Source organism: Neodiprion pinetum, chromosome 5 (genome assembly GCF_021155775.2).
Source record: "Neodiprion pinetum isolate iyNeoPine1 chromosome 5, iyNeoPine1.2, whole genome shotgun sequence".
NCBI classification, from domain to species: Eukaryota; Metazoa; Arthropoda; class Insecta; order Hymenoptera; family Diprionidae; genus Neodiprion; species Neodiprion pinetum.
The window spans coordinates 3,022,346-3,046,729 of NC_060236.1; the positions used below are offsets into that span (position 1 = coordinate 3,022,346).

Sequence of the window (24,384 nt, forward strand, 5' to 3'; positions counted from 1 at the left end):
TACAAGCCCGATAACATTATCAATTCATAACTCACAATGATTTCTCAGATTTGGGCTACAAGTAAATGAAGTGCAACACAACGTATTCAAACACAAATCGGTAATCATTTATTCCACGCATTCTTTCTGAATTTTTTGTTGACATTCATTTCCTTCAATGTGTATTTCGTTATTGTTACGAGGTATACGAGTCGAGGGTAAACCGCGTTTCTAATTTCTACTTCACATTTCTCGCTAATTCCTAATTCACTAGGTACGTTTTGGGCCCGTGTTTCGAGAGTGTTTTTCTTCATTCCTTATCAAATTAAATAATTTGATGCATGTAATTCTTTGCGTTCATCGCACATCTTTTTTTATTGCCAAGGCGGACGGCGCGTGTCTGCCCAAGCGGTACACAGTAATAACAATAATATTCAATTTTCCTACCAATATACAAACGACTTTATCATTTTTCATCATTGTCATTAATAATATCATCATTATTATTGGTACAGTTTTCTATGGGTTTTTCTTCTCTCCCTTTCTCTGTTGATGGAAATACCATGGATAAAACAATAATAATAACAATATTAATAATAGTAATAACAACGTAATAGACAATGGATTGTTTGCTATCTTAAGGTAATATAAAACTTTTCTTCTTTCTTTTTTTTTTTTTTTTTGTATTAGTAAATAAATTAAGTAAACGAATAGTACAGTTCGGTTCAATTAATACAATAATACAAGTTTCGTAGTAATATTAATACACTATCGGATCGGGGAGGGTAGAGGATACTTGGTTTAGGACAGAGGACCCGGGATAGAGGGTGATGTGCATGGCTCAGTCGCTAATCGCTAATGCCATCCACATACATAAGTATTATAGCTACCGTACAAATATAACGACGTCACGCTACGCGCCCGAATTCCTATACCGATAACCCTACGTGTAGTTTAAATCAGGGTTCGTGATTGGCGAGAGGCGGGACGATGGGGAGGGGGCAAGGGGTGGGTGCGAGGCTATCCGCTAGAGTCTCTATACAGCGCGGCGCTACACGCCGTACAAGTTTTGGGAATTTTGGGAGACGAAGGGCGAATCGAAGGGCGGGAGACGGGGGGATGTGAGTGATTGAGTGAGTCTGAGGTAAGAGGATCAGATCCCGTCTAACACTGTCCTCGATACCAGTGAGCATCGCTCTAGCTCTTTCACCTCGTATTAGTATAAAAAAAGTTGTTGTTGTCGCTGGTGCTGTTACTGCTGCTGCTGCTTAGCAGTGGAACTGAAGTATGACAATACGTTACCGGCAACGGCAAGGGCTAGTTTCCGTTTGTAGAACGCTGCATTTGCTGGATTGTCGCCTCACGTTCAGTGCCGTATATTTTTCCAGCTTTTTTTGCCATGTTTCCTAGCAACTCCATTGAACATTTGTGTGCAGACCGAAGTGACAGTGCCCACTCTTTCAATCCTATTTCATCCTGTACGAGTAGAAAAAGAGCAGTAAAAATTTTGATAGCTCATTCTTCTCGATCTTTCACCTGATATCTATTCTATGCTGACTTAACTGAAAGTAGGTAATGTTATAAATTTGAACAGTGTTTCTCTCATTTATGAAATTCACATTGATGATTATTATTTATTATTACTGTTGTGTTCGTATCTAATTACTCTTGGAAAAGCAAAGATTTACTCACGGGATTAGTGAGTACAATTTTCGCATCTCGAGTACGAACTACTATACACTGTTCTCCTTTAACGTGTTGGTAGTCAGCAGCTACTTCTTCCACCTGAAATCATAGAGAAACTTATGTTTTAATTGCTGACTTTGACGCGATAAAGCAGACTCATTTGACTATGCGAAGATCGGTGAAAGTAAAGGTGGATTCAGCACATCATCAAGTGACAGAGTTATCTAGCGGTCGCCTAGTTATTGTAAAATGAAGAAAAATCTTAATTGAACTTCATTACCTGATCCAGGAAGACAAGTTCGGGTTTATTAGTCGTCGATTCTGGATGAAGTTCTAATCGGTTTGGATATAATTTAGCATAGCGAGTCTGCCACGCGCTCGCAAAGGGTCCTCCTAATTTTTTTATATACCCGTGCAGTATACAATCCGACTCTGAAAATCACATCGTTCGATTATTTGATGATGAAATTTATACATCAACTGATATGCGTGGCTGTAGAAGGTGAAGAAAATTGAACTAAAAAAAAATTACACATTAAAATCTTACGAACCCTTCTCATCGGTGTCAAACCTCAGCTTCTGTTTTGCTTTACGTTTATTTTCCACCTAGGAAATAAAGTAAAAAGAGAAAGGTATACGTGGAGTAGGGGAAAGTGATATGTTATTTCGTATTAAATTAGTACATCAGAAATCTGCAATTCTATGCATTGCTGCAGACATCTTCACCTCTAAAATGGTAATTGGATGAAAATTTAAGAGGCAATTTGAAATAATGATTTATAAGTAACATTTGAATACCTTGTCAGCTTCATTGTTAATTGTTTCGAAGACAGTTTCTGCTACTTCAGCTTGCCATCTCTCCGATATAACGAGAGGGAAATTTTTGTAAAGATCTTGATCGGCGTCTGTCAACTTGATACCTTTGGTATCCTCTTCGTCGAAAGACCCAATATCAAAAGCATCAGCTGCATTAACTTCCCCTTTCGGTGGTATCAAAGGTGGCGTATACTTTTGAAGATACACTTGCTGCCAGTCGATTCCACTAAAAAATGGATGCTCTTTAAGCTCGTCTGCCCCACCGCCTCGGCACCCGAGCCTCTTGTCGATATCCCTTTGCAGCAAACCTTCTAGAAGCGACTGCAGCTCCCGCGAAAAAGTTTCTGGTAGTTCGACATTCTGAAAATAAGAATTTCGGGTAATCCCCAAGTGAATTTCAACGTTTCAATTGGACACGTAACGTGACGTCACTATTTGCACCAACCATAGTCAGTGTCATGCGGTCGATTTCGTGTTTGTCTTTGGTCTTGTGCTGTCTGAATGGACTGTGACCCTTCAGGAGTTTGTATAACATACAACCGAAGGAAAACCAATCTGCGCTCGAGTCGTACGGGGTTGCTTTCGAAAGTACCTCAGGCGCCATGTAGCCGTGAGTGCCGCTGAAACGTGAAACAGGTAATATGAATTCAAAAACGCTCTTCTGTAACTGAACGCGCACATATTTAAAATTCTTCGGTAAATTCTACATTGCTAAGCATGGATACTGAGTTCCGACAAGTTTGCGTTTGCAGAAAATCTAGTTAGGATCGTGAAAACTTGAAACTTACACACTGGCGTGGGGTTTTTTCTTAGAAAAATCACAGGCGAGTCCCAGATCGGATATCCTGACGTGACCGTGTTCGTCAAGAAGAATATTGGCTGGTTTAAGGTCTCGATATACGATGTATCTGCGGTGCATGTGTTCCAGACCAAGGATCACTTCAGCTGCGTAAAATTTCATTTCGGGTTCATTGAAAACACCGTGTTGACTAAGGTGATAGTGAAGATCGCCACCATTCATTAAATCCAGTATGAAGCACAATTTGTCCGGCGTGTGAAAGGCGTATGTCATGCAGACTATGAACGGGCAATCGACCTGCAAATTAAATTTCTCACGTTGTTAAAGTTGTCACTGAGCAAAATATCGAATCAGTATCGGCTGGCAAGCCCTTGATAACTGTATTCAGATATGGAAAAATGACTTCAAAAATACTGCAGACTTACTCCAGTACTGACTAGCGAGAGCATTATCCTTTCATTAAGGGCCAATGTTTCTCCCTGCTTCATTTTAATACGCTTTTTATCGAGGCACTTCATTGCGTACATTTTACCAGTGTCCGCCTTTCGGCATCCGTAAACTTCCCCAAATCCCCCCCTCCCGATAATTCGATGTACGCTGAAGTCGTTCATTGTCAGCTGTAAAAAATCCGAGTTAGATGTAGGGTCGCATGCAAGGTGACCGCATGCAGGTGAGGAACAAAGCGGGGCTTTGGGTGAGATAATTAATCGCACAACCGACAGAAATATAAAATCACAGTGGAAAGTGGCAAATGTGAGTAAATAAAATTGTTGAAAAAAAAAAACACTTTTCTTCTACCTGCTATTTTCCAGCACAGTCATTTACCACAGAGATTTTAATTTTTTTACTTGTGACGATAAAGCCAACGATTTAGGAAGATTATTATATGCAGACCTTGCAAGTAGCTGTCTTTTCGCATCAAATACCTTGCTGCGTTATTTTGCTATTACATCTTATTCAGTTTAAGAAAGAATATAATTTACACACATCAATCAATACACGGTTTTCAAGTGAGTAATAAATTCATCCTTAAATCTGATAGGAATGGCAAGAAATATATACATATATATGCATGAAAATAAATACGAATAATTGTTAATTATTGGTGGAAAATAGGGGGAAGAGACCAAAGACAACGAATGTTTAGTTGTAGGAATGAGCATAATAAAATATAATATATTATATAATATAGAATAGGATTGTTTTATATTCATACCTGGATGTTCAGCTCGAGATTCTTCCATTGGCAGAAACGTGTGTACTTGTCACTGAAAGTTTTCACGTTAGTCCAAACTCGAGTGAATCAGAGTGTGTGTGTGTGTTTGAGGCAATGGCAATTGAAGCATTTAAGCTCGGTTCTATTACTGACAGGCTTACCTCTCCAAAAATTTTTTGAACGGGTCTCCCCTCAGATGGTTGAAGATTTCCTCAATGTACGGCTGAAATATACACAGATTGTAAATAACTTTATGCGATTCGTACAATCAAAGTCGGTGACAAATAAAACTAAGTCCAAAAAAATCGAGTCTTTGCTCAGGCTTTGCTAAAAACAACAAGCAAAGCTCAGAGTAAACGTACACAGAGTGAGAAATGATCTTTCGAATGTACAACTGTTTCCGCCGATATTGCAGGCAAAGACGTAAAAAGAGAACGAATGTTGACCCAACTTTAAGAGACTTTTCTACTTAAACCCGAGAGCACACAATATGAATAACGTTTTCAGCCTTGAACAAATACGTATAGGTATATTTATAATGTATATATCTTACGCACCTCAAATAAATTAACTGGAACCTCGTTCTTCATTAGATATTTCTGTACATGTGCTACCGCATCTTTCGAGTATTCCTGAAACATAAACAATAAATCAAAACATGTTTACACTATCGTGTTAACTCTAGATTAAATCCTGGTGAACGTTATTGCCTCGGAAAACTCTTGTTCACATTTTAAATGAATATAAATCTGGTGGATATCTCGTTATAACCGCCGTTTTCCTCGGCAATAGTTGACAAATTTTGAACTTTTGTTTCGTGAAAATTAATATCAATACAATTGTTTCTTGAAAATTTCACAAATTCTTCCTTTTCATGAATTTTGTTTAATTCTTGTCATTACAATAGCAAAAGTATGAAGAATGAAAAAGAAAACGAAACACTACTTACGTGCGCATGAGCTAATAATTCTTTCATTATGAAATTGTCGTATATTTCCCGAGCAAGTCTTCTCCTCTCTTCCGGACATTCCAACTTCTCATACGCTTTGATCTGAGAAAATACGGTAAAAATTTCATACATACACGTGTCTGCAGTATAGTGACATTATTGAATGTCAATGAATGAATCAGACATCACAACGATGTGGTTTCTCTTAAAAGTATGTCTAGATACATATAGGTCAGTTATTTTATTCAACTAATTATGTAGATAAACCGTACAAAAAAGCAGGGTGAGTATTACCCACCTCTTCGTAAAAACTAAGTTGCGGAATTGGTTCCTCCGCTACAGTCTCGCAGAAGTCTTTGAATAAAAGATACCCTGCAAAAACACAAACAAAACAGAACCACCTGCGGTTATCAATTCAATTATTTCATACCTTTGGTCATGCATGCGGAATAAAATTATCCGAGAACTGAAATAAAATTGTTTTACTGACTGCGCACATGTACAACGTACACAACAATACATACCTAACATTTGATTGAATATTTTGTCGAAGTTCACTTCGTTCTTTTTAATAAGATGCTTGTGCGTGACGCTTCTGACACTGAAAAGAGAAACAAAAATATCTCAATGTTTAGATGATGTTATGTAATAAATCGTAAGGCTCTGTAGGTACAGTAATGTTCATTAATACATTGGGCTTCCAGCTAACTTGTTTTCGATCCGAAACAAAATGCGAGTTTCATTCTATACGAATTATGTTACAATGATTGCCAATCTCTCACCCCGTTAGTCATTGTCACATAATTCGTGTAAACCCGAGCTCGCATTTTGTTTCATTGTCAGATCGAAAACAAGTTAGCCGGAAGCCTAAGGCATTAATGAACATTACTGTATGTATAACGTATAATAGCAAATTGTGTGACGAGAAAAAAGTTGGCGATTGTGATGTTTGCGGTAATCACACGAGTTGCAACCGCCAACTTTTGACTCGAGTAACACACGATAGTTTTTATAACAAGTTGATGAAAAGTGGTGGAGCTTTGCGTGTTAGTTTTGCGGGACGCGAATGGTCAATTTCTTCTCCCTAGGGACGAAAGTAATCTCTCAAGGGACAAAAGTGAAGTAATTGTAGACGGCGCATACGCGAACGTATCTTTACAACATTGATATGAAATTGTTCACTTTTATCCCACTGAATCGCTACGCAATGCCCCACTTTATAAGCACGTGAGATAAAAAATATTATCCGAATTGCATCGCCATCGTTGATTGTTTGTTATTTGTAAAAGAGTGCGAATACGAATATATTGCAAATTTTTCAACGTCGATGAAAAATATCTAAGCCACTGTGTGAAATAGTTTACAGTGCAATGGCAGGTAAATGCGTGTAAGTTGTAAATATAGATATGTGTTATACACGAGTATATTTCAATCGGTACTTGACTATGACGCATTTCGGTCAAGTGGCAAGTTCGCGGCGGCTCTTTATAAGCCTTCAGATAGACCAATTACTTATGTATTGGGTATAGGTATCAGAGTTGAAGATAACGGATCTATTTCAGCTATTTCGACTGTTCCATTATTTTGCTGGAGGGTGTAGAGGGAAGGGAAGAGGAGAAAAGTTTCGTGTATGAAGAGACGAAGAAGAAGATAAACGTAGTAATAAAGATGGGAGGAGAAGAGCGTCATTGCCCGACTGCTCGTCCCTGATTGCATGAGGCCGCCGATATTGTCAGTGGTATAAAAATGTGACGGAGCATGTTGGAAATTGGCAATGTAATTAATATTGATTAACGAGGCTGCAAAGCGCGTATTGTACGATTCTCGTTATCACTGTAAAGTGATAGAACGCAAACCTCTGCCTGTATTATTATTATACCCGATTCTCAATAGCTACGGACCGATGGAATAATTTATTTATCGTTAGTAAAACCGATACGTTCCGGCTTTATTACAGGTATATGTACGTATGTATGTATGTACGTATGTACGTGCCTGTGTTTTGTTAGCGGATCGATTAGTATTCGCTATTATTGTAATACATTATACATTCGAGAGTGCATTTCCACCATCCGTTTTCGACTTCTAAATTACGTGACGTATATTCAATTCTCATATCCTCTTGTGTAATCTGAGTCTCAGAGCAGCATATATATTCTCCTCTGGTATCTTTCTTTTTTACTTCTGTGCGATTTAGTTGTAGAAAATTTTGGAGTAGCGAAGAATCGAGAGCCGGACGTGGCCCAATAGCAGCAGTAGAAGCAGCCGCCAGCAACCGACGATATAAGAGCAATTGAGAAGAAACAGATGTGGCAATAACGAGATAAGTATAACAACGAATCACATTCAATAATACAACATGGCCAAATTGTACAATTACTGCAAAGATTCGTATTCCCGAGGCTCTTATTTCATAATAAGTAATACGTAAAACATTGTTATACGATTAATTCTAACATTTCTCTTCTTCTTTCTTAGAGCTTCAATTCTTCAGAAGCTTATTCGGTCAGCTCTTGCATATTTCTCCGAAATGTTTCTCCTATGATTCAACATAAACAGGTTGAGAACCACCGACAATGAGGCACGTGTTTCTCTCATCTATTTCCGTAGCCCCCCTCGCATCAATGAATTCTTTTTACTTTCAACAAACATGTTATAACCATTCACCGTGAGGTCGGAACGCTTATACGGAACGCATGAAGAACCGACCAGAACGAACCAACGAAAGAAGCTTGTAAAATGGAGGATCGGTCGAAAACTGACACATATATACGTACGTATAATCCATGTCATACAAAGCAGTTATATATACATATGTACCTACTTATACCTAACGTTCGGAGTTTGAATGAAAGACGACAATATTCAAAAGAGAAAAATAAGTTCTTCCTGCCTCAACAGCTGAATAATTGCGGTTGTCTTCATCGTGCACTTTATTTTGTTCTTCTCTTTCCCTCCTTACGTTGCTTCATTCATCGTATTATGTACACGAAAATAAATATAAAGTAAAAATTAATGCATTATAACACGTGTATGGTAAGACCAGATGAGAGAATTGTTACAATCGTCAGATCTAGTATATAATACATATACATGTTATTGTTACAGTTGTACACTTCTAAAAATCACTTCATTACATGCAATCATGCGATTATATATACCGCAGAATTTTTCAATTTCGTCGTATATGATCTACGTAAAATCCGCAAGGACGATGACTTTTACTTGTACCTACTAGCCGCGCCTGATTGTTTCGTACAATTAAACTTCTTCCGAATCCGGTTTGGCGCAGTGTATTAGATAAAAAAAGAGACCGTGCAGCATTGTATGTATATACGTATATGACGTAAAGGGAATTCCAAGAATATTGTAGACGTCACAACGGCGCGGCGAAGAAAGATACGGACGATTCAGATTCCGCATAGAATCGGTATAACTCCTATTTTTAAGAGAAAGTATATTAATCAGCAACTGCTATCATATCAATTATCAACGATCGCGGTTTTGCTGATTATAACTGCCACTAAACCGTATAATGCTGCACTTGCCATGAATTTTATTATCCTTGTCAATCGAGTCAGCGCTGCCTGAATACATTTTCTGCCTATATATACCACCTACAGTTTCAAATTCGACATACGAACAAATATTATTCAGCATCTATTTGTCGGTGCAACATCGGTGTAGAAATGAAGGCAGTTCTAGACAACATATCTTACATAACGAGCACCGTAAACGCCAATAATTGTACAGTAAAGACATAAAATTGATCTTTAGGGGATTCCTCTCGCCGTTTCATAGTTGGTTTCCTTACACCGCATAGGCTTAGTCCGCTTAGTCGCAACGTACGCCTGGCCGCAGTAATTCTGATTTTTGATACGTTGGCAACACTGAATCAGACCGCTGGTAAAATGACTAACCTGAGTTGTTGTTATTATCAGTATTATTTCTCCCTGATCAGTATTAAACATCTCTTTCTATCTGTACTCCATTTTTCAGCCACGTACCTAATGTATACCTACCCGGTATAAAACAAGACATTCTAATTGAGAATCTTGAACACAATGAACTATTAAACGGGACAAAAAATTTAACGCCTTCTAGATTTCAATCACCCCTCAACCCTGTGGCAGTGCCAGAAAAATCTGGAGATCAACCGATAGAGATGCCGGCACGTCCAGGTTGGTGTATTTACATTTTTACAACGCTATTTTGTGTTTTCAGAAAGGACCGAATATCAAGTGCGATCAGTGCGGTGGTGTCTTGTATTAAATAACTCTATGCCAATATCTGGCCCAATTTGGTTTTACGGACTTTCGGCTCCTTCCCTCGTCCTCCGTGATCGAGCCTATATAGCAGACGGCCTAGAATCCCTACAAGACAGAGTCCGGTTACTGCCTTGCACCTTGGCCGCCATTTTCTGATGAACCGAAATTGTGGGAAGTTTTAAACACATTTAAGTAGGTAGAAACATTGATGTTATATGATGGACATATTACAATATTAGCTTGTAATACGTTTATTTATTAACATCAACGTTTCTACTAAAAAAAATTAGCCGCCTCAGAATCACTGCGGTCAAGTGTATATATAAATCGTATATCGTTATAGGTAGGGGGCAGAATTCGAGTGGCACGTGGCCGCCAAGCGACGGCATCATATCCCTCCTCGATCATTGTGTCTGACAATCAGCTAACGCGACGGCGTTATATATACCTATTATAGGTATCCATACCCATGCATTAATATACCAATAACCTATTGTTTGTACATCGTGCGTGTCAAACGGTTCTCGTCTATCCTACTAACACAGGTGTAGCGGTGTTGTAGTAGGATATTACAGGATGACAGGAGGTGCGCAACGTATCATATACGATTCGTCTATCTGGACATGTATGTATGTACACATACATTGGTAGAGGTGTAATACGAAGAGAGAGAGAGGGCCCGGTTATGGTCGTCTTCGCTTTATCACCCCTCTTCACTTCGTCCCTTTTTCCCTTCGTTCCCCGCAGCTCGAGTGACGCAAGTCGGGAGAAGTTCCAGATAGCGTTTTATCTGATTGACTTGCTGGCTGCCCGCCGCAATACCGCAACCTCGCAACCTCGCAACCTCGCTCGCTTCCTCCTCTACCTCGCGGCGCGGCGGGCTTCTACTACCGGCAATTATACTGTTCTGCAAGTATGTTATACACGTACATGTATGGAGTATGTCGTTGGGTAGAATCGTAAACTCAATTGGCCATTTTACAAGCAACTGCAGTTATATGTTATATACGGTATCGTATTAAACCCTCCTCTTGCCGCAGCTGCTGCACCCTGGGTGTCTACATCAATGAGAAGTTTCTATACCGATATAAGAGCGTAACAACCCTGCGGAAAATATATCGGGTAAAAGTATGCAACGTATCTGGTATAAATAAATGACATTTCGTATACTTCCAAGTTGCCTTTTCAAATTCAAATAAATCAAATGCATCGAATAAAATCATTGATATATAATACTTTGTACACATAGGTATTAGGCACGATTTCCAGATACGTCAGAGAGGCGTAAACTAGCTAGATCGTATAGAACAACAGCCTCCTCGCTTTTATAGTTACAAAAAAGCGCGCGAGACTGATCGCAATGATTTTCACGTGAGCCTTGAGCGTGACACAAATTGACCATCTTAAAAATATGTAAAATTATACGATCATTGCGTATAGAGTTTCGTAAGATGAACTTGTCTTTATAATACACATGCATGCCGCACTGCATTCATACAATGGGGCACACTTAATTATTGTAACGTATACTTATACACTTACATGTTACTGTATAGATATACATGTATTATATAGTTACAGGTATCTTTTCAAGCGAGTATAAATTTTTATAACGAGACTTGGCATCAAGTTAGCTAGTTTCAAATGAGGAGGAAAAAAAACCTATCGAAGTTAAAGTCAGCGAATAATCAAGCATATCATCGCGTTTAATTTTTTGACGCGTATAAGAACATCACAGCCATATATATAGACGCGTGTAGTGACGATTGGAAAGTCCTCAAGCCACCGGCAGCGTTGATTTTATGGTTTTTAGTAATGTAATAACGTAACATCGGGAATTTAGGGTCTTGTATAACATACTTGTACTGCATCGTGTAAAAAATATTTAGCTTATTCGTCTTTTTCTAAGGATATACTGCAGATGTTATCCAGTTTCCGAATTCTTTTGAAAGTTTGGACGCGAACACCAGAAGAAGAAGAAGAAGAAGATGAACAAGAAAACCAATCCGTCCGTCAAATGAAATTTCTCGTCGTAAGTTAAAAACTTAAGTGACAACGAGAGAAGAAGGGAAAGAAAGCACATCCATACATATAGTTATACCTATAATACAGGCGGGATACGAAATATCGTTTCCCTTTGCCGTTTCAGTGGGAGTAGAACGATGCGAAACTTGCAACATTTGAGAGATGCACCTGGCGGCGGCGGCGGTTCAGCCTTCCTTCTTTCAATTTCTTTTTCCCTCTTCATTTTTTAAAACTTCGTCTCCCCCGCCTAGTTTCTTTCAACTCCCAACACGAGCATATATACGCGTATGCACACATCTACGTCCCGTACCCCAGAAGATCGATTCTCAGTACTCGGAAAGAAAACCCTGCAGCGTTATATCTATGTATCTATATATGTGTGTATATATACATATTGTATATGCATGTACTCCTATAAGGAGGAAACTCGTCCTCGTAGTCTCTGGAGCCACGAGGTTTTCGCAGGAAACTTTCGACGACGAGGTGAGGCGAGGAGAGAGAAAGAGAGCAACGCTGCAACGTGATCATTACTCGGTCTTCTTACAGCGGCGGTGGTCCTGTGGACGGTTCATACATGATAAACATGGCGCTAAGGGTAGAGGGAGAGGAAATGTCGCGGCCACGTCACGTTACACTTACACCTACACCTGTCTCTGCATCCTTCCGTCTGTACACGTACATCAGTGCATGTGTTGGACTGGACGTTCGTATAAAAGGTGTGTACATAACACAGGTATTATACTGAACCTGACCAAGGAAGGTGTATAAAGAGTAGAGAACCACTGAAACGAATCAACGCGGTCGCGGTTCCCTTGCACAAAGATCCCTCCCTTCTTTCCCTAGTATCATCTCCACTCCTCTTCCCTTCTCTTCTCTTCTACACCTTAAAACTTCACGATGCTTACTTTACTACGCAAACATAAGCTTTTATTCTTAGTCTCTCGCATCAGCATCAGCATCAGCATCACCATCGGCAAGACAAGGTTCGACGTAAAAGCTGCAGAGTATTCTATTTGTCAGTTGTCTTTTTTCTTTTTTTTTTTTTAAATCTTCTTTAGCTTTATAACCTTATTTTTATTTTTGATTCTTAGTCTCTTCCTCTCGTTCCGTCACGTTTTATCGACTCGCTCACTTTTCTCGCAGGCTGCATCTAGGTGGAGCTTTATTACTGGTCTTGTTTGATTTTCGCACATAAATAATAAAAAATAAAATTTCCTGTAATATTTACTATTATTATTATCGTCATACTTGTATTGTTACCATAATTTCTTTCCAACAATAATAACACAGTATATTTGTTATAAAGTCGAATCGATTTTTCTTTCGCTCCGTTGGAAACAAAAATACAACGAAAGTATCATTTGAACGTTATCCAACACAGTTGTTATTGTTACAGGTATACTATAATGGAGGAATTGTATAAAATCGTGTACTGTTACTCGTTTCGTGTATACACTACATGATTCGTACTGCAATACGAGTCGTCGCAGCGTGTTATTCTCTCATTAATTCTTATTATATTCCCCCCCCCCCCCCCCTATTCTCCTTATTTTCATTCTTCCCCGTGGTAGTCGGAAGCCACATGTCACAGGATACATGGGAGGAAATAAATTCGAATCGAAAAGGTTTTCATAATTTGAATGCTCAGCGTCTGTATGCGAGCAAAATCGTCGCGTCAATTGACTTTGTAATAATTTTGATTCCCAAAACTCTTTTATTTTCATATCGTTATAGGTGTTGTATGCATAATAACGTGCGTACGATACGGTGAATCGTAAACGAATAAACCGTCGGACGTGTATCGCGGTACAGAGACGACCGAAATTCTATTTCAGTACCCGATCTCTGGACATTGAGTAAATTACTACCAATTAGCGTCATCGTTTACCGTAAGAGCCGGCCGTTCCGCGTTCACTACCCTTCTGCCATTTCTGCAGATTTCGAGTATTCTACATCGCCGCCTGAGCGTTTTGAAAAATTTTTGTTTTGAAATCCTGTGTATAAAAAAAAAAAAAAAGAAAGAAAAACACGTTGCATATCAGAGTAAAAACTTGAATAAGAGCTTACACGGGGGGGTAAGTATGTATACAAAAACATATACGCATACTGTATAAAAAAAAAAGGAAAAACGAGAAAAACCAACAGCCAAATTATATCGGACTAGTTCACGTCCAGCATGGGTTTATGTGTATAGCATTACTATCTCGCAGAGCAGCACGAAACGGCGGAGTTAATGGCATTCAACTAATTAACGAGAGGAAGAAAAAAGAACAACAGTACTAGCCAACGTCCTAATTAGATTCTGACTACAGGGAGAAGAGAATTTTCCTAACAACCCCGACGAGGCAGGCAACGTTTCGGGTAACGAGGGGAGCGGACAAGTTTTTAAGGATTCCTAAACCACTGTCTCGCTCTTTCTCCTCGTCAGTGCCAGTGAAACCGGATCTGTGTAATAATATTATATTTCAAAGACAGATATATAATATTTATACTTCGGATGTGACTTTCGGTTGATCAAGTCCTTCTTCTACCAGACTATACTCGGTGTAGTGATTTTCTTCCCTTATTTTACCCCAATTCGTCATGTTGCGAATCGAATTGTAGAAAAAAGGTATAATTGCTTCATTTAACCATGTGCGAAACATAAAACGAGTAGAAATGTTGAAAAATAAACTAAACTACCGTGTTTAAATAATTACGACATCAGACACCACGCTGGCATTATTATTACCTGCATTGTCGTCGTTTAAATGGCAATTGCCATGGTAGTAAAATTAGGGATTGAAAACGAACCGCCAGCTAAGCGTGCGTGTTGATGCATCATGTATATCTACACACCTAGAGACGCGTACGTACGATAAACGTGTTACATTGTAAATATATGCAAATGTATTTATAACTCGGCACTATTTTCTACATCATCGTATTGTGAAACACGGTGTGATTTTTCTGTAAATCTGTTTAACCGTAAAGCGGCGCAATTCGTTATACCTTTTAGTCGCGCCGACGATTCACAGATTCCTTATAGCTTTAGTTTGAAAACATGCTCGTTCGTTCGGTTGTTGGTCTGTCTTTGAATTTTTGCCAAATTTTCATTAAGTCACGTGCACAATGTGCGTAAGTAAAGCGTAAACGATGAAAATCAAGTTTGTGGATGATTTTTTCAACGAAAAATAATAGCGTCTCATCATCTTGCCATTTGATTGTTAGTAAAATTTTCTTTTTCTTTGTATAGTTTTATAATTCACCAAGTAAAACTACATATTTTCCTTCAATAATTTCACATAATATTATATGAAAGAAGAAAAAAGAAATGAGGACATGCAGCGCGTCTTATACCGAAGTTGCCTGATAGGCGACCGCTCGCAACTTTTTTTATAGCTATGTTTTCGTTGAACTTGCTAGTGTTGCTCGCAACCAGCCAGCTTATAGCTGCTTATAGCTTTAAGAGCATGCAGCAGTCCTACCTTTACCGACCGAGCAAACTCACTCTTTTTCTTCGTATATTAAATAAACAAATGGACGGAGAGGGTTCAAATTTCGACTGTGGATCGCACTTACGTGGCAAATTATAGGAAAATTACTCATAATCCGAAAATCGTTACAAAAATTTGTGGCTTTTTGAGACCTGTCATTATTCCCACGCTTCGCGCATTTCAAAGGCCAAAAAGTGTACAGCTGAGATAGTTTCTACCATTTCGAAAAGAATGAGGTGTAAAATGAACCGTTAGACGAGAATTAGGAATTACAATAATTTCGTAAATAAATGATGCTCTCACGATCAGCTGGGCGCACGGCCTAGCGTTCCTTGGTTAGCGTGGTGCAGTATTTATTTAATACGTGAAGAAAAAGGGTGAGTTTGCTCGGTCGGCAAAGGTGGGGCTGTTACATGCTCTTAAGTCTCCTGTTGTATTTCGTGCGATTTCTAATCTCAGCAGGATGCGTGAACATATTATCACGAATGTGATGTGGTCAAGTCGAGATACGCACACTACGACCGTAAGACAAAAACCACGTTTACGTACATTGGTAATGACGCATTTGCCTAAGCCGGATAGGGGAAAAACATTGTACAATAATAATAGCTTTGCATTATAAGGAAAGACAAAGAGAGAAGACAAATGATTTAATTTTAACGAAAACGATAAACGACTACAAATTGTAGGTATATTTTACCTATATTTTGTCTAAATATTTTACGCACGGTAGAATGAAAAACGTGAAATTGTCTAACGATTACTATTCCCCATCGCTTTTTCTCTCACATCTCATCCTTCAATCGTACATATCGTCATTGATATTCCATCCGCGTCACGTAATACGTCGATTAATTAAAAAGAAGTGGGGGGAACAATCTGAGGCAAGGGTGATACGACGATACACTCGCCCCGACCTTCATCACCTGTTAATCGTGTTGCGTGTATCGTCGAGGCAGATCAAAGCCGTAGGTTTGAATAGCAAGCGCGTCGTAAATACAAGTGAGTGGAAGGCCTTAATGCGTGCATGCAATTCATTCACGCGAGAGCGTTTCTTTCGCCCCCATCTGCAACGACACGGCGTTATTTGTTTGTAAACAATACCATTGTGCGCTTTTGCATCTCTTATGATAAATCATTTTATTCATCGTCACTTTCACCAAAGCCAGGCGCGTCCGGCTCCTCTGTCGAAAAGTGGGCGATCTCCGAAATCTTTCGGGTGAAAGAGTAGGAGGTGGCGACGAGGGGATGAGAGGAGGCAGGAAGCGGAAACGGGAACGTCCCGCGGACAAGAAAGTCGATATACGCACATAACCTGGTGAAAAATAATACTAAATGAAAACAAAAGAAGGTTGAAGGGGATCTGTAAATTCGGGAGTATGTACCTAGGGTCCGGCAGGACGATTTTCTTGCTCGCCCTCGCCGCGGGGGTGCATTTGCTCTTCTCCATCGCCATCAGGTAGCTCACATCGGCGAGAACCGCCTCGAGGTCCGCCATTTTGATTGATTCGGGTGTTGTTTTGTTTTTTATTTTTCGTTTTTCTTTTGTTTCTCCCCCCCCCTTTTTTCCGTCGTTTGTTCGGATGCTAGTGTCTCAGAGCTCGAGCTACCAGTCGAGTCAACCTGAACCTGCCACGGACGGACGGACGAACGCTGCTGTTGCAGCGACGGAACGGAGACGGCAAGCAGGGCGACGTCGACGAAGACGAATGCACACAACACACTTTTACTTGGGTTTCTTACGCTGCACGCCGTCCTCGAGTATCCGGAGCTGCTGCACCTCCCACGATCCGAGTCACTGGCTCTCTTTATCCTACAACATAATATCTACTCTCGTCACCTCCTCACACCACATCTATCGCCCCGACGACACAGGCATCGCAGCAACGCACGTATCACACACTCCGTACGTACCGTACACGTATGTACGTACGGGTCCCTGAAAATAGTTCTATTCGACACACTCACACCCGTATCACTTTCTTCGATCCCCGATCTATGCAGGCACCTAGTCTTCGAAACGTTCGTTCATTCGGCTTGGTGTGATTTGTCCGTCCCGCCCGGGAGCCGAGACGATTTCGATGGAAAGGACCACCAAACTTCAGCTCACTCAATCCCCTTCGGGTTTATTTACCCGGGCAGTACCGAACTCAGGGCTACGCGGCTACGAGGCTCACTCGCGTCTTCTTCGCTACGTATATCATTTTACACACGAGGGTACCGGGGAATCGGGGTTATCCCTGGCTAAGGCGACGTTATCATTGCGAAACTGACGTCTACGCGGTCCCACGCACCAATCTGGCACGGTAAAACTCACTCAGCACTGATTTACCGTGTCTCCGTCTCCCAAACTTCGCGATTTTCCTCTCTTCGCTGACAGTCAGCGGCCAGTCACAGCCACCAAGTTCGACTCTCCACTGTCTTTGGCTCTTGCCTCGCTCGGCGATACCCTCTGCCCTGATTGGCCGATTCAATCACCTCTGTATAACGCGGTCGCGCGTCTCTGCCTGACATCGAACGATTGCCAACAACCGCTGCGGGCGTCATCCTGTGACGGTGAAATGCATCTTCCAGGAGCCATTTCGCTCGGCTAGTAGCGTAGAACCCGTAGAACCTAGTTGGTAATTTATCCTGTCAATTCACTGTCGCCATGGCGCTTTTACAGGAGCAGTCAATCTCTGACGCTACTGTCAAATTTCTTATTCTGACGAAAAAATTATTGTCAGTCACCCAGGAGAGGGGTTGCGACAAGAAACTGGTCAACTCGTACCTAAACGAGATAAACGAAGTAAATTACAACACTCCTATCGTCTTTGATAGCAACGTGAGTTACCCTAACCTAAGCTGACCCCCTGTTCCTGATTTCTTAGTTCTGCACTGTGTAAGTAAATTTTGAATCACAGGCAACACTCCTTCTGACTAACCAATTATGCTCTGTGGTCCAACCGTCGGAACTACACCTCGTCAAAAACACCAGCCAATTGTTGGTGAATCTTGGGCGATGCGGTGAACGATTTCACGGGAGAACATTCATTGCTTGCAAAAGATGGATATTGGAATGTCTCGAGTTTGCCGATCACACGGCATATGACGATCTTCTTCTTGCTCTGCAGAGTCTACTGCGCACTGGACCATTTGATATAATCAATCAAGTAAATATCTAAAATTAGCAAACGTCGATACGAGTATCTTTCCTCTAATCTACATTATTGCATTGTTCAGGATCTCAGGAATCTGTTGGGAAACGGAGGCTTGCTTCTTAAGTTTGTGGCTGTGACTGGTGAATGGACAGAGACACAATTTCTAGCTATTTCTTGCCTAGAAGCCATTCTTGCAAGTAAAGAAAGTAACGGAGCTAAAATATCTTCTGAATTTCTACAAAGCATTCAAAATATTGTCATTGATATGGTTTCTTCCATATCTTACGAGAGTCAGAATAAACAGCACTATAACAAGGTGGGACAAACAATTTAAACGAATATGACTATCGTGATAAATCTGAAACGACGAAGTGCATTACAAATTTCAGATTATAGGTTCATCGCTGCGAATACTACGCTGTATAGTTGCTGATAAAAGTCTTATAAAAAGTGCAGACATGATTGGAAAGATGTTAGGTATCGTTCAGAGTTTTATGTTACACGGAGTCAAGGGTTGCCCTCATATGAAGGCTCACCATTTACGACCGGCTGCTATGAACCTGCCAGAAGCATCGCACTCGATACCTAGAGGAAGAAATATCAGAAGCCAAAAGTTGAAATCCCGAAGACAGCCTAAAAAAGAAACTTCTGAATCACCAAACAATGTTTTGCCACAAATAAAAGGATGCAGCAATAAGTATCTCAGTGATTCCGACACATCTGACACAGAAAATGTGAGTCCTGTACATATGGAGTCTAGAGTACGTCTGGAAGCTCTGCAATTGCTGAATTCTATTGTTCAAAACACGCCTAGTCGTGAAATATTTGGTTACTGGCCACAAATCGTTGCCAGTGGTTCTAGAGCCGACGCCAGAGTGCTTACAAGATGCATTTTGAAAGAACCTATGTCCAAAGTGCGGCAAATCGCACTTGCTGCCCTGACCGAGCTACTCCTAGGAGCTAAACTGTTTTTAATGCATGCCGAAGATGTCGAGAGGTCTTCTTTTATCACATTTTTTGGGACTGTTAGCGCCATGATTCGAGAAATGCATTCCACATTGTCCCTACTCCTAAGCACAGAAAAGAACATTGCTGTTTTGACACACGCTTTAAAATGTTCTGCTGCCCTGGCGCAAGGCACGCCTTATAGCCGGTTGAAGCCAGGCTTAGCTACAAAATTGATAAGGAACTGCAGGCTGCAAGTCTTTCACAAAGGTCAGCGTAAGAAGGAAATAGTACGAATTATTTTTTCAAGTAATTTTAGTTTCTTCAATTATTAATCAACTCCCTTATAGATCCTACCGTGCGTGTCGCGGCTTTGTCCGTTTGCGAAGCACTGGCTATGTCAGATCCAATCACTCCTGAGATATTGGACATTCTTCTAAAGCAAACAAAGTCTGATACAGATACAGAACTTTCACAATTGAATCTCAATACTCCCAGTGACACTGGAACTGAAAATGAATTTGAGTTTGAAAATATCGAGGATGAAGAGAGTGATACCGCTTACATTTGTGACGAAAATACACAAGACAAGGAAATCAGTTCGCTGCTCTACGCGTGCCTTAGAAACGTATCTAATCAAGTAAGTCCGTGTATTAGGCATTTTTGCTTTTCAATTTTAGTTGCCTAGCAGCTTACAACGAATATACTTTTATCCGATTAGAGTAACTCTCATTCCGAAAGTATACAGAAAAATATTCTTTCAGGCTGTGAGTGTTCCGGTACGATTGGCTTCGGTAAAGTTGATTGGAGCGCTAGCTTTTAATGCAAGAACTGTAGTTTTCCCACATTTAGAAATTGTGGCAACTGCTTTAGTTTCGGCACTTTCTGAGCCAGAAACACCTGTGGCGTTACACGCAGGTCGCGTGATCGAAACGATAGCTGGGTGCATAGCAAACTCTGGATCAAATGTTACGGATGGACAAACGTTTTGGAATATAGTTTTCAACCCAGTCACTAAGCTAGCTCAAAATTCGCAAACAACGTTGAGAGAAGCTGCTTGCGACTGCTTGGGAAATATTGGCTCTGATATGTTGTCGCTATTGTCAGTAAGTAACAAATTCATTTTACAAATATTATCCTTTACATTTCGGCAATACTGTACTGCAGAGAGAACGCAGCATAATGATCATAACAACACTATTTGGAGCTGTGCGTGATGAAGAAAGTGCAGTAAGAGCAGCTGCCCTTAGAGCGCTTGGTATGCTTGTTGAATTGCCTACCCTGGAAGATGATGTAGGCTTTCTTATGGACTTGGTTGATGTTGTCTGTTCTGCGTTGGGTGATAAGAATCCTGGGGTGAAAGTAAAAGCTGCATGGACGTTAGCAAATCTCTGTGATTGCTTGGTGCGACAGGAGTTAGTAGTATTTTTATACTTATTCGATTAATTTATGACTTTCTTACATAATCGTTTTCCAAAACGCAATTGGATGTATGTTAATCGAAAGAATAATTCTTATACTACAGGGGAAACAATGACGTTGAACCGATTCCTCTTGAAGATGTTTTACCCCGGCTTCATCAAGCTAGTGTAAAAGCGTCCAAAGATCACGACAAAGTGAAGTGTAATGCTGTCAGAGCAGTAGGAAGCACGTTGTACCTGTGTCCCGATAAACAAATCTTGAGGGATACATCGCAGGGATTAGATGCCCTTGTAAACTGTGCGATTACAGGAAATGATATGAAGGTGAACTCGGATAGGAACACGGAAAAACACAGATGAAATGTGAAAGTAATAATAACTTTCAAACTTTCCGATACTTTAGGTGAGATGGAATTCGTGTCGCGCTTTGGGGTTTGTGCTCAGTCATCATCCAGACAGAATTCTCCCATTAACATGGAGGGTAAGTGCAAGGAATCTTCTGGGAAGTAAAAAGTGAGTTGATCGTGAAAATAAAACGACGCAATTTTCTTAATAGGACCAGGTATTTCCAGCTCTATGTAGCCTAGTCTGTCTCAGTCCAAATTTCAAAGTTCGTACCAATGCTGCATGGGCCCTTTCAGTTTGCCAATCATATGGAAGGCACATATTGCTTCTGTGGAAAAGCGTTGTGTCGGCTTTAGAGAACTCGCAGCATGTTCCCAGCTATGTTGAGTACTCTCATCGTGACACACTTGTCCAACAGGTTTGTGGGTTTTTTTTAACCATGATTAATCACATACTCAACGCAATCGAACAATATATCAACCAATCAACGTGATCCTCCTAGCTCTGCCTTACCCTCAGCCATCTGGCTGTTCACACTTTGGCTTCAGACTTGCCAGCCCTGTGGGACGAAATTAAAGACCACATCGATGATACTTCGGTTCAAATGAAACAGTTTCAAGTACGTCCAGTGAAAGACTAGATCTTGCCATTTATTAATACTCAGTTACACATTATTTTTTGTTATTAATTTTCTAGGAACGTGTTTTACCCGAAAAAGCTGGAGATACAATTAAAGCAAAGGAGCAAATGATAAAATACTCTCAAAACGCCGCCACATCACAAGAAAGACAAATTGCCAACGCATTGATTAAAATTTTTGAACGCTCAGACTGCTATGACAATTTAGATATTAGTTCAACGATGAATTATTGATCATGAAATCTTAACTAATCCTGGATAATTGTTGAGAAGTTCCTACTATAGCCAATATTTTACAGGCTAGCCTGTACGTGGATCGAATGTTATTCCAAAAGAGTGGATAGATCTGCTACAGTTGGTAGGTTTGTTGAGTAATGATAAAACACAGTCTAAGGTTTCCGCAATTCTTTCACGTCTATGGGTCTTAAACAGATGGAAATGTTTCCCAGGTAAAGGAATTGAACTTTTATAAAACCGCCCCAAATTTTAAAGTGTTTATCTTATAAACTACTGAAAAATCCAGCCTTCTGAACATCGTACAAACTTATCAACCTTTTACTAAAGTTAGTAACCAATAATTACTGCCACAGTAACACAACAGACTTTCCATTTTACAATGTTTTCTTTATCATCTATCTGTAGTCGATTACTTGTAACAGTTATGCTCAGGATGATAAATTTGGTCTGGAACTCGCATGTCAAAATAAACATACCATTTGTAAATAACTTATACATTGTCTTGTAGTAATGTATATACGTTATCAATGATTATCACTTTCAATTTTACTTGTCGAAACCTCAGTCTCACAACTTTCTTTACGTTCGTAACCGTCAACACTGTTGTCGAGTTTTTCAGAATTGTGATTCATACTTGGAGTAACACTATAACTTTTCACCACAATATTTTCTTCAGGACCTGAGTCATCGGCTGGTGTATCGCTATGCTCGCTTTCGTCGCTCTGGCTGTTCTGAGGGTTTGAAGGCTTTAATTTTTTTTTCTGCCTTTGTCTCTGTTTTTTTTTCAACCGCTTGGCTCGCCTTTTGGCTGTTGCATCATTCGCTGCTTCCTTATTGGCTTCCAACTTCCTGTGGTATTCCTCATCCAAAAGTTCCTGTAATAAAATAGCAATTTGTAATTTGTGAAAAGTTTCATATCCGTTTCAAATAGTTTTCATTAGAGTCTGTACAAGAAAATGTGTATACCCATAGAATACAATTTCCTTGTAAAATCTGACACTGACCTTCTTTCCTTTCTCTTGAATGAATTTCTGCCGGGAATATTCCTTGCGGCGTAAGTGTCTGTACACATGGAATTCTCCACTTCCTGCACCAGCGCTGCTGCCCATTACATTTCGAACAAATTCTGGTACAGTTGGAGTATTCTTGGACTTAGGTCTCTCGGGCAGTAAGATTGGTTTGTCCTAAGCACAGAGAAATGGTATGACTAAAATTTACACATTCTGAATATTCTCGAAACTCTCAGTATGTAAGTTGTTGGAAAAAAAAACTAAGAAAATCTACGATATTCATCTATAAAAGTGTAATTCTTAACTTACAGGATTTTTCATCAACTTCATGAGCTTTAACCTTTGCAAATCGACGGCTGATTTAGCTACGATAGGCCTTTCAACCTGTTTTTCACTTGATTTGCTGCCATCCGCCATTTCTTCCGTAGTTATGTACAAGTAAACTTGCTTTAAATGAATATCCAATTTCTGTTTATAGCCAATACTATTTATTCACGTCGAGACGTTCGTAACAGTTCTGAGGTTACGTCCGAATACATTTGAACGTAGCCGTGCTCACGTTAAACGTCACTGATCCGTTTGAAGTTTTCTTCGCATGCGAAGAAATGTGATCTTCGGTAGATCTCAGCTAATTTTGCAATATATATCTTTGTTCTTCGCAGGTAGAACACTTGTGAAAAGAGTTGATGCTCGCTCCTCGATGAATTTTGACGAGGCGCTGTCACCTGTGCACAGTTCGCTGTTGTTAAATATAGTAAAATGTAACATGGCGGCGGGGTCACCTGTGTACTTCGAACTTCGAATTGGCAGCGACTGTAGCGCTAAAAGAGATGCCGTGGTTGAAAGGATACTGTACATGCTCTAAGGCCACAGGCCAGCTGGTTCCCTGTTTAGTACTGTTTCAACCACGGCACGCATTTTAATACCACGGTCGCAGTCAATTCGCAGGTCTATAGATTCGCAGTACACTGGTGCAACTGGTGACGCCGCTGCCATGTTACATTTTGGTACATTTGACACTACCTGTTGATTGAAGGCGTTCGTTCTGTTAGCTCTTACATAAAAAGTGTTTTGAAGTGTTTGTTAGCTAATATGCCTAGAAAAGTAAAGTGCTGTGTTTTAAATCGTTCCGACGTAACATCTGTGCGATATAGGTTTCCCAAAAATGAAAAAGCTCAACAATCGAGATTTAGCGAAATTAGCGACGTACGTATTATGTACCCGTCTTTTAGTAATAATTTTATAATACGTAAAAAAGTATTCCCTACTCTAAATTCGAATTTCCCGCTACCAAGTCCCTTTTAGCTTCTCTAGTACTGATTGCAACCACGGTAAGGTAAGTGGCGCTGACTCCAGGAAATTCGTTTCTGTTCTAAGAATAGTGCCAGAGATTTGTTACCACAGTGTTTTGTAAACGAAAGAGGCAAACCAAC

The 24,384-nt window shown here is 40.1% G+C and overlaps 3 protein-coding genes across 4 annotated transcripts; 1 reads left to right on the forward strand and 2 right to left on the reverse strand.

The window, feature by feature from the left end:
- Positions 1 to 335: 335 nt before the first annotated feature.
- On the reverse strand, positions 336 to 17,621 carry Gprk1 (G protein-coupled receptor kinase 1). Of its 2 annotated transcripts, XM_046629289.2 has the most exons (16): positions 17,183 to 17,621; positions 16,600 to 17,027; positions 5,970 to 6,046; positions 5,744 to 5,817; positions 5,446 to 5,547; positions 5,054 to 5,128; positions 4,658 to 4,719; positions 4,497 to 4,548; positions 3,706 to 3,897; positions 3,270 to 3,577; positions 2,927 to 3,101; positions 2,464 to 2,841; positions 2,217 to 2,271; positions 1,946 to 2,097; positions 1,672 to 1,764; positions 336 to 1,455 (listed from the first exon to the last, which is right to left on the reverse strand). In XM_046629289.2, exons 2-16 carry the CDS (start codon positions 16,710 to 16,712, stop codon positions 1,297 to 1,299), a joined length of 2,067 nt encoding a protein of 688 aa, XP_046485245.1. In that variant the 5' UTR covers positions 16,713 to 17,027; positions 17,183 to 17,621; the 3' UTR covers positions 336 to 1,296. The 2 variants fall into 2 exon arrangements, with proteins under 2 accessions (XP_046485245.1, XP_046485244.1); XM_046629288.2 differs by having other exon boundaries at positions 16,600 to 17,621.
- A 22-nt stretch (positions 17,622 to 17,643) lies between these two features.
- Positions 17,644 to 22,798, forward strand: LOC124220420 (HEAT repeat-containing protein 6). Its single transcript, XM_046629283.2, has 12 exons — positions 17,644 to 18,038; positions 18,118 to 18,366; positions 18,437 to 18,670; positions 18,744 to 19,569; positions 19,650 to 19,939; positions 20,064 to 20,405; positions 20,467 to 20,714; positions 20,825 to 21,044; positions 21,124 to 21,201; positions 21,277 to 21,483; positions 21,568 to 21,684; positions 21,762 to 22,798. Exons 1-12 carry the CDS (start codon positions 17,865 to 17,867, stop codon positions 21,936 to 21,938), a joined length of 3,162 nt encoding a protein of 1,053 aa, XP_046485239.1. The 5' UTR covers positions 17,644 to 17,864; the 3' UTR covers positions 21,939 to 22,798.
- On the reverse strand, positions 21,686 to 23,394 carry LOC124220430 (PRKR-interacting protein 1 homolog). Its single transcript, XM_046629304.2, has 3 exons — positions 23,261 to 23,394; positions 22,946 to 23,125; positions 21,686 to 22,816 (listed from the first exon to the last, which is right to left on the reverse strand). The coding sequence occupies exons 1-3, from the start codon at positions 23,366 to 23,368 to the stop codon at positions 22,466 to 22,468; spliced, it is 639 nt and encodes a 212-aa protein (XP_046485260.1). The 5' UTR covers positions 23,369 to 23,394; the 3' UTR covers positions 21,686 to 22,465.
- Positions 23,395 to 24,384: the final 990 nt, after the last annotated feature.